The following is a 10,823-nucleotide window of genomic DNA, read 5'->3' as shown; positions in this document are numbered from 1 at the left end:
GGACGTATCGCGCGCCGTGATGGTTACTATTATCGAGGGTCGTATCGCGCGCCGCGATGGATGCATGGACAGATATGTCCCCCATGGGTTCCGGACTGAAAGACAGCGGGTGTGTATCATTAGGTCAGACATGCATCACTATACTTGACATTGCATTTCACTGCATTGCACATTTTTATTATTGATGAACTTGATCTTGTGTGTTGTTGATCTTGTGAGTGCCTTTCTGTGAAACTTGTTATTGATGAATATTGAGTTGTTATTGAGAATATATAATCTGCTAGAGTGTTGTTGAGTTGTATGCTTTGTAAACTGTGAATTGTTAGGATGGGTTGGTTTTTTGCAGGTTGTAGTTATGGAGGTTAGGATGGGGTGTAAGGAGTACCCGTATTCTGTTCCCTTAGCTTGTGTTTAGAGGTTTGCTTGTTGAGTACCGTGTGGTTTGGTACTCACCCCTTGCTTCTACAATCTTTTGTAGGTTACGAGCCCGGATCTTCGTGATACCTTCCATTCTCTTCGTTTCCGAGGCCTTCTGAGGAGATCTGAGAGGTAGTTGTTTGTCATCTCAGCGAACCTTCTTACTCCTGTTTATGATTTTGTTTTTAATTGAAAGACAATGTCATTTGAGACTTGCGTATTTTATTTCAATTCTAGTATTTACATTAGAGGCTTGTGCACGTGACAACCAGGTTTTGGGGATTGAATTAAGTTGACTTGTTTTCGTAATAGTAATTGTTATTGAACTTTGCTTTATTTCCGTACTTTATCAAAATGATTGGGTTTTGGGCTGACTTGTCTTGGTGGGATACGATGAGTGTCATCACATCCATTTTTGGGTCGTGACAAGAGTAGTGGTTGCAAGGCCTGAAGTTGGGGGTGGAGACTAAAAGTAGAACTATTACAATATTTCGTAATAGGCATTGAACTGATAATTAGATGAACAAAAAGAGTTTCCACTTTATCTGCTTCCACTAGCTTTGAAACAAACAATGGTTGGACTTCCAAATAATGAATTGACGTCAATTATCAAATATAATTTTGTTGGTGATAATATAATCAGTTTCATCCCTAATTTTGTTGATAACTTGTAACAAACCTCAAATGCATCGGCTACATACTTTTATTAGTGACAAAAATAAATTTCATTAAAAATGTTTTGTCTACAAAGCTTTCTCATGCACCATAAAAATTAATTATTAGGTAATTTTAGCTACGAAATTGAGGATATTGATTATGATCATTTTTCTCGCTACTTTTGTTGAAAACTTATGACAAATCATTATTTATTTTTAAATTCGCGTAAGTTTGGATTAAAAAGGTTTCATCACAAAATTTATATAATCGAATTAGCGATATAATAATATTCGTAGTGAAATGGCGTAAAATTTAGCTATTAACTATCTTTGAACTTTCTAACTTCTGTTCTTAGGAAAATGGGCTTGCTCATGAGGTTTTTATTGAAATGGTTTATCGAATGTTTACGAACAATTGATACTCTGTGATCGTTGATGGGACAAGATTTGGTTTCTTTAAATCAACCAGGGATCTAAAACAAGGTGATCCTTTATCTCCTGCTCTTTTTATTATTGTCGTTGAGACTCTTTCTAGAGCCTTGAATTATTTGAATCATAATCAGAGGTTCACTAATTTCTCTATGCATAACAAGGGATGTAATGAACTCATATTGTATTGAAATGGATAATTGGAATTACACGTACAATTAGAAGAGTTCATCATTCTCAAACTAGTAACCAATCCTTCCAAAGGAAGAAGTAGAAATAAAAAGGAAGAATGGGGGGAGGTTCCAGAAGTAGAAATATTGTATTGAAATGGATAATTTGGTTCTCATTGTTTTGTTCGTTTCAGCCATGAACACATCTCGGTTAATAAGTGCTTAGAGAACTGGCCTTACCAGATTCTCCTTCAAGCGACTTACACTTCACACTTACATAGGTGGTTTCTAAATATGTTATCCCGTAGATACACTATTTGATATACCCTGTATCAAACTTAGAAACCATTAAAAAGTCCTTATGCCTTTATCCTGGTTACTGAACATTGTCTCATTATGAGAATGTACATAAAATAATTTTTGACAATGTTGAATCGTCATCTATGACTTTGTTTTATCTCCTTGAACCTAGCTCTTGGGATCTCCACTCTTCTAGGTAGAGTTACCGCCACGATAACTTGGTCTCGGCCATAGTCCCATTCCCGTCGATGATCTCTCAACTCCCTCTCTAGTTAGGCCTTTTGTAAGTGGATCCGACACATTATCCTTTGACTTTACATAGTCAATTGTGATAATTCCACTAGAGAGTAGTTGTCTAACAGAGTTATGTTTTCGTCTTATGTGACGAGACTTCCCGTTATACATAACGCTTCCAGCCCTTCCTATTGCAACTTGACTATCGCAGTGTATGCATATAGGGGCCATTGGTTTGGGCCAAAACGGAATATCTTCTAAGAAATTCTGGAGCCATTCAGCTTCTTCACCGGCCTTGTCTAAGGCGATGAATTCAGACTCCATTGTAGAGCGAGCTATATATGTTTTTTTTGGATGATTTCCAAGATATTGCTCCTCTACCAATAGTGAAAATATATCCACTAGTGGATTTCGTTTCAGTTGACCCAGTAATCCAATTTGCATCATTATATCCTTCAAGAGCTGCTGGATATTTGTTGTAATGCAAAGCATAGTTTTGAGTGTCTTCTAAGTACCCCAAAACTCTCTTCATTGCCAACCAATGATTTTGATTGGGATTACTTGTGTATCGACTCAGTTTACTTATAGCGCAGGCTATATCTGGTCGTGTATAATTCATGACATACATCAAACTTCCCAATACTCTGACATAATCCAATTGAGACTGACTTTCACTTTTATTCTTGGCAAGATTAAGGTTCACATCAATTGGGGTCTTTGCCTTTTTGAAATTCAAATACTTGAACTTTTCAAGTACCTTTTGAATATAATGAGATTGAGACAATGCTAGACCGTTAAGAGTTTTGTGAATCTTTATTCCCAATATCAAATCGGCTACTCCTAGATCTTTCATATCAAACTTACTAGCAAGCATACACTTAATAGCTTTTACATTGGCAATGTCCTTGCTCATTATCAACATGTCATCCACATATAGGCATACAATGACTTCCTAATTCGGAGTGTCTTTAATGTAAACACATTTATCACACTCATTGATCTTAAATCCATTTGACAACATGGTTTGATCAAACTTTGCATGTCATTGTTTCGGTGCTTGTTTTAGTCCATTAAGTGACTTAACAAGTTTGCATACTTTCTTTTCTTTACCAGGAACTACGAAGCCCTCAGGCTGTTTCATGTACATGTTTTCCTCTAGCTCTCCATTTAAGAAGGCGGTTGTCTTTTCTTTGCCGGGAACTACGAAGCCCTCAGGCTGTTCCATGTAGATTTCTTTCTCCAGCTCTCCATTTAAGAATGTGGTTTTCACATCCATTTGATGGATTTCAAGACCGTATATTGCAGCTAGGGCAATTAACATCAGAATTGATGTAATCCTAGTCACTGGGGAGTATGTGTCAAAATAATCAAGACCCTCTTTCTGTCTAAAGCCTTTGACAACAAGTCTTGCTTTATATTTGTCAATAGTTCCATCATCTTTCATCTTCTTTTTGAAGATCCATTTTGAACCCAAGGGTTTGTTTCCTGGAGGAAGATCAACCAACTCTCAGGTATGATTGCTTAATATTGATTCAATCTCACTATTGACAGCCTCATTCCAAGAGGTTGAGTCGCTAGACAACATTGCTTCCTTGAATGTTTGAGGCTTACTTTCAAAAAGGAATGTTACAAAATCATACCCAAATGAAGTAGCTATCATTTGACGTTTACTGCGCCTTGGACTCTCTTCATTGGTTTCATTCTCTTTTGGTTCTTCTTGAGGTTGTTTAGACCCCCCCCCCACCTAGAAGACTCAAGTCTAGTTTTATACGGATAGATATCTTTAAAAAATTCAGCATTATCTGATTCCATTACCGTATTATCATGAATATCCGGATGTTCGGACTTATGAACCAAAAATCGACATGCCTTACTATTTGTGGCATATCCAATGAATACACAATCCACAGTCTTAGGCCCTATTTTCACCCTCTTAGGTACATGAACCTGGACTTTGGCTAGACACCCCCACACTTTGAAATATTTCAAGTTGGGTTTTCTACCTTTCCATTTCTCATATGGAATAACATGTGTCTTCGTGTGAGGCACTCTATTGAGTATTCGATTTGCTGTAAGGATAGCCTTCCCCCACAAGTTTTGTGGTAAACCTGAACTTATAAGTAAGGCATTCATCATTTCCTTTAAATTTCGGTTTTTCCTTTCCGCAATTTCAATACATTAAGGAGAATAAAGAGCAGTAGTTTGATGGATAATTTCATTTTTCAAATATATTTCTGTAAATGGAGATTCATATTCTCCACCTCTATCACTTCTGATCATTTTGATCTTTCTATCCAACTAATTTTCAACTTTAGTTTTATATTGCATAAATGCATCTATTGCTTCATCCTTACCATTTAGCAAATAGACATAACAATATCTAGTGCAATCGTCAATAAAAGCTATGAAATACTTTTTCCCACCACGTATTGGTGTTGACTTCATGTCACAAATGTCTATGTGAATCAGTTCTAACGGATATGAATTCCTTTCAACAGACTTATAAGGATGCTTAGCATACTTAGATTCAACGCAAACTTGACATTTTGATTTATTGCACTCAAATTTAGGAAAAATATTTAAGTTAATCAGTTTTTGCAAGATTTTGTTATTAACGTGTCCCAAACGTTCATGCTATAAACATTTAGACTCAAGAAAGTAAGAAGAAGCAGAATCTTTATTCATATCAATTGCAATTACATTGAGTTTAAAGAGGCCCTCAGTGAGGTAACATTTTCCTACATACATCTCATTCTTACTCACTACAACTTTATCAGATACAAATACACATTTGAATCTGTTCTTAGTCAGAACCGGTATAGAAACTAAGTTCTTGCGCAATTTCGAAAACGTACGAGACCCTGTTCAAAGTCACCACCTTGCCTGATGTCATCTTTAAGAAGACCTTGCATGTTCCTTCCACCTTTGCAACAATGCAGTTTGCCATAAACAATTTCTCGTCTGCTGCTGCTGGAGTATATGATGCAAATAATTCTTTGTTGGCACAAACATGACATGAGGCGCCATAATCTATCTACCATTCTCTTGGATTTCCAACCAAGTTGCATTCTGAAAGCATTACACAGAGATCGTCCATCTCTCATTTGAATTCAACCAAATTTGCTTGATCCTTTTTCTTGTCCTTCTTGGGACCCCGACATTCAGTAAACTTATGGCCACGTTTGCCACAATTGAAGAAGCTTCCATTGAATTTTTTCTTAGGAGGATTGCTCTTTGGACCAGATGTTTTCTTTCTTTTCTTTGATTTTATGAGATCTTCTTCAACAATATTTACTCCAGATATAGCTGAATTACCACGTGACCTCTTTTCTGCGGCCTTGTTATCCTCTTCGATTCTCAGCCTTACCATGAGATCTTCAACAGTCATCTCCTTGTATTTATGTTTCAAGTAGTTTTTGAAGTCCTTCCACAATGGAGGTAACTTCTCAATAATTGCAGCCACTTGAAAAACATCTTTCACAACCAATCCTACAATAAAGATTATGTGAGTATTAAGAATAGACTTAATATTTCCAACATAGGTATTAACTAAATTTATACCTTCAACAAGGAGATCATGGATTATGACCTGCAATTCTTGAACTTGGGTGACGATAGTCTTACTGTCTATCATCTTATAGTCCAGAAACTTTGTCACAATGAACTTCTTCATTCCAGTATCCTCTGTTTTGTACTTCTTTTCAAAAACATCCCAGAGTTCTTTTGAGGTTTTGACATTACTGTACACATTGTACAGATCATCTTGCAGGCCACTCAGAATATAATTTTTACACAAAAATCTAAATGTGTCCATGCTTCTGTTACCAAGAATCGTTCTTCAGGCGGAGTTTCATCCGACATAACAGGAATGTTCTCATTAATGAACCTCTGCAAACTCAACGTAATCAGATAGAAGAATATCTTCTGCTGCCATCTCTTGAAGTCGACTCCAGAAAACTTTGCAGGTTTCTCAGCCGGTGCTAGGGCAGTAGTTGAACGATTGTGCGCAACTGATGTTGTTGCAGCATTTACTTGACTTGAATTAGTCATTTTTCTGTCACAAATGGCAGACAATTTTAGTATGTGAAATATTAACAGTAAAGAATAAATCCTTACACAGACTGTGTCTGATTTAACGATAAAGTTTTTATGTTCTTCTAATCGTTAATCGAATGAATTTTAAAAATTCAAACAGAGTAGAAAATCATAAAGGTTTTAATCTCCAGAAACCTCAAAAACAGAAACTATTAAATTTTTAAAGATTGTTATCTCCTGTATTCAGGTTAGTCAAAAATACAGAAACAGAGAAAAGAAAAAAGATGAAATAGACAGAATGCTTTTAATTCGAGTCCACAGAAATTTAATCCCCTCACTGTACCCGAGGTTGCAGATTAATTCCTTCCAAGATAAAACGGATTAACCCTGTTAGAGAAGTAGTGGTACCTCAAAACTTCAATAACTTCAACGAACGCAAGAACAACAACAAGAGCACACACAGACTCAATCGATCGACAATTTTTGTTTATGTAAGAAAATGTATGCAGAGAGGAAAAAAATTTCAGTGTCTAAAAAATAGAAAAAGACCTCTTATTTATAGCTATTTACAGCAAGGAACGCGTCTGTTCAGATAAATCTGTTCAGACCCATTTTTTCCAGAACGTTGTGTCTTTTGGAAAAAGTAACGACTTTTCGGAAGGAGAAAATGAATTAACAAGATTGATTAAATAAATTTTGTCCAAAAATATTATCAATCAATCATTTGTCGAAGCCGAGGCCGAGCGAGCGACGGCGACGGCGCTAGGGGGCACCTTCTTTTTAACCCTTTAAGAACTAAAGGAAGTGCTTCCTAGTATAAGGACAACAATTTCCTTTCTTCTACCAATATGGTAAAAATGACTTTTCATTTTCCCTCCAAAATTGGTTCCCCCACTTTCCATTCTCTCTTCTTATTTCCCATTCACACCTTGCTAAACCCAACAATATATTGTTTATACAGCTTTCCCATAAAAAAAATGAATTGACGCAATTATCAATTAATTTTAGTCACTGATTTCATTAAAAATGTTTAGTCTACAAAATAAAGTTCATTAAAAATGTTTAGTCTACATAGCTTTCTCATACACCATAAAAATTAATTAGTGCCAATTATAAGGTAATTTTAGCCACGAAATTGAGGATATTGATGATAATAATTTTTCTCGCTACTTTTTTTGAAAATTTATGACAAATCATTATTTATCTTTAAATTCGTGTAAGTTGTGGATACAAAAAGGCTTCGTCACAAAAATTTATGACAAATCATTATTTATGACTAGAGGTCTCGAGTTTGATTCCCTTTGGATATAGAGTCGTTGCCTTTGTTAGGGAGCGCTTCATCTCCAATGTGTGATTTTCCAGCGCAAATCCGACTTTAATCGAGACTCCAATATGAATACCGAACACTGAATTGAAAAAAAAAAAAACTTATATTACACACTCATCTTGTACATAATTAATATCAAGGTTATGCTCCCCTTCTACATATTGTAATTCACAATTAATAGCAATAAATTTTTGACTTCGTTCGATTTTTTTTAACAAAAGAGTCGCCATCCAAATTATCTAATTCGAGACCATTTCTTAAGAAGTTTCTTATTATAATTGCATGGAAGTTTTCTCTAAATAACCATAAATAACTAATAACTTAATAAGTATCTTAAATAAGGTCTTGATTAACTAGTCGCGTGAAAATCAACTTGAGATTATTTTAGCCTATTCCAAACGAATACGTCGATGGAGTATTTTGGATGACCCGTATATAGTGACCTATATATATATATATATTTTAATCATATCATATACCTATCATTTAACAAGTCAGATCTTTGATTGAATTAAATGAATTATATATAATTTAATTATCTAAACTAATATCGACAGTTCTATAATAAGATAACATTGTCTAATTAGCTTAATTATAATTAATAACTCATGTATGTTTGGTCGATCGTACTCAATATTGCACCTTTTTCCTTGTCTTTTTTTAATTAGAACACTTCTTATTTTATGCATAATCAATTTGTGGGATAAGACGAGTGCCATCACATCAATTTTTGGGTCATGACAATTACTAGTTGATCAAACTGATTTATAAAAATAAAAAGAAAAGTTTATTTATGTATTTGTAAATATCAAAGTGTTTATAAGCTAAGTTGCTTATTTATGCCAATTTAGTTATATACGATAAATTAATCATTCCTAACTTATGAGGTTTTTTAGCTTATCAACATTTTTTATTTGACCAGTTTTTTAATTAATTTATCAAACTATCAAATTAATCAGCTAACTCTATTACTCTAGGAAATCAAACAATCTTTTCTCTACTAAGATACTATTATATTTTAAAATATTTTATATTATACAAATAATAATATTTTTTGTAATTTTTTAAATATATAAATTTTATTTTAAAGATATTAAAAAGTAGTAACCAAATTAAAAAAATATGCGTTGACCGTTCTGCTCCAATTTCCATTAATTAATATTGTCACTATTTGTTATAATCACCAAACACTAGACTGAATAATATTGACTTAATCTTAGTATTTTACTAAATATAGTATTTTACCAAATATAGTATATGAAGATGATCATGACTACTTTAAGAATAACTTATTTACTGATTGATTGCTATATGCTACGTACGTATACTTTGCCATTGTCAATTTTGAAATGTTGACATCGTGGGAGTAACTTTCCTTTTATTGTATTGTTGCCTATTTGTATTGTATCATATTATGACTTTAGATATAATATTTATGTTCATTGTTACTTCTTCTTTCTTAAAATATAATTTGTGTGTAGAGGTATGGGAAATGAAGGATGGGATTGGGGATTCAAATCCTCACTAACAAGGTGAAAGTTCAGGTTATCAACCAACTGGTATTAAGATTCATCTGTAAATTGTTAGTGAGATTCTATGGTATCTTATCGTTAAATTTGTCATCAATTTTATCTATATAATGATTGATTTAGTGTAATCGATAAGCCTCGCCTAAATGAATCGATATAAAGATGACGAAATAAGAAACAAAGGACAAATTAAGATCGAAGAGAGTACCATAAAACTGTAATATAGTAGTAATAAATTATTTTTATTGATCTCATAATTAATCTCTGCATTTTGCAAGGAGATTGAAACTGAGCAAACATACACAAAGACATAAAAGTAAAAATACAAATATAAATAATAGAGTACAAAAACAATATCACTAACTTAGATAACATGGAGCTACAAAAGAACTTCGCTTTCTGTGGGGCTTATTGTTTACTATAATTTAATGGAAAATGGAAAAATGCCTTCCTTTCAGCTCAACATTTGCTGTTCCTGCATAAGAATATAATATTGTGAATGAGAACATATAGTAGAAGCTAACCAAATAAGAAGTAGACAACATAAGTTTTTATATTGATGTTTTGTATGAAGAAATTGTGTAACTTATTATTACATTGCATTTTAGTCATATGTTTTTGAAAGTTTAAGTTTATATTAATTACCTCATAGATAATGAAGTCACTTCTTAGTAATGGTGGGGAGGAGGGGGAGAGGAGTAAATATAGTGGGGTGGTGGAGACTTGTAAACGGGAGTTGGGGGTGGTGGAGACTTGTATACTGGTGCAGGATGGTATGGCTTCACTGGTGGTGGTGGTGACTTGTAAACAGATGTTGGGGGTGGTGGTGACTTGTAAACTGGAGTCGGTGGAGGTGGAGACTTGTATACTGGTGCAGGATGGTATGGCTTCACTGGTGGTGGTGGTGACTTGTAAACAGATGTTGGGGGTGGTGGTGACTTGTAAACTGGAGTCGGTGGAGGTGGAGACTTGTATACTGGTGCAGGATGGTATGGCTTCACTGGTGGTGGTGGTGACTTGTAAACAGATGTTGGGGGTGGTGGTGACTTGTAAACTGGAGTCGGTGGAGGTGGAGACTTGTATACTGGTGCAGGATGGTATGGCTTCACTGGTGGTGGTGGTGACTTGTAAACAGATGTTGGGGGTGGTGGTGACTTGTAAACTGGAGTCGGTGGAGGTGGAGACTTGTATACTGGTGCAGGATGGTATGGCTTCACTAGTGGTGGTGGTGACTTGTAAACAGGTGTTGGGGGTGGCGGTGACTTGTAAACTGGAGTTGGTGGTGGCGGGGACTTGTATACTGGTGCAGGATGGTATGGCTTCACTAGTGGTGGTGGTGACTTGTAAACAAGTGTAGGGGGCGGTGGTGACTTATAAACTGGTGCAGGATGGTATGGCTTCACCAGTGGTGGTGGTGACTTGTAAACCGGAGTCGGGGGAGGTGGAGACTTGTAAACTGGGGTGTGTGGAGGATAGTATGGCTCCTCGGGTGGTGGTGGTGACTTGTAAACTGGAGTTGGTGGTGGTGGTGATTTGTAAACTGGTGCGGGATGATAAGGTGTTGGTGAAGGGTGGTATGGCCTCTTTGGTGGTGGGGGAGATGAGTATTGATAATTAGCTGAGCTTTCGGAAGCTAAGCTAAGTGACACTAAAACAACTAAAAGAGTAGCAACAAGAGAGGCCATTTTCCCCATATTTGAAACGAAGAAGAGAAGTTGTTGTGCTC

General features: G+C 35.4%; 1 protein-coding gene across 2 annotated transcripts in view; it reads right to left on the bottom strand.

The window, feature by feature from the left end:
• The window catches only part of LOC102583036 (extensin-3-like), a 28,911-nt gene extending 18,088 nt beyond the window's left edge, over positions 1–10,823 (bottom strand). Inside the window, exons 1-2 of one of the 2 annotated variants that reach the window (XM_006362771.2) lie at positions 9,743–10,822; positions 9,433–9,572 (exon numbers count right to left, since the gene is read on the bottom strand). In XM_006362771.2, the coding sequence (XP_006362833.1) occupies positions 9,766–10,791 (1,026 nt within the window). In that variant the 5' untranslated portion in view covers positions 10,792–10,822 and the 3' untranslated portion in view covers positions 9,433–9,572; positions 9,743–9,765. Of the gene's footprint in view, positions 1–9,432; positions 9,573–9,742 lie in introns of those variants that run through there. The other variant, XM_015303186.1, reaches the window with a different exon arrangement.

Source organism: Solanum tuberosum, unplaced genomic scaffold, assembly GCF_000226075.1.
Source record: "Solanum tuberosum cultivar DM 1-3 516 R44 unplaced genomic scaffold, SolTub_3.0 scf00420, whole genome shotgun sequence".
Classification (NCBI taxonomy): Eukaryota; Viridiplantae; Streptophyta; class Magnoliopsida; order Solanales; family Solanaceae; genus Solanum; species Solanum tuberosum.
The sequence above is the reverse complement of the archived record's forward strand: the minus strand, read 5'-3'. Positions and strand labels throughout refer to the sequence as shown.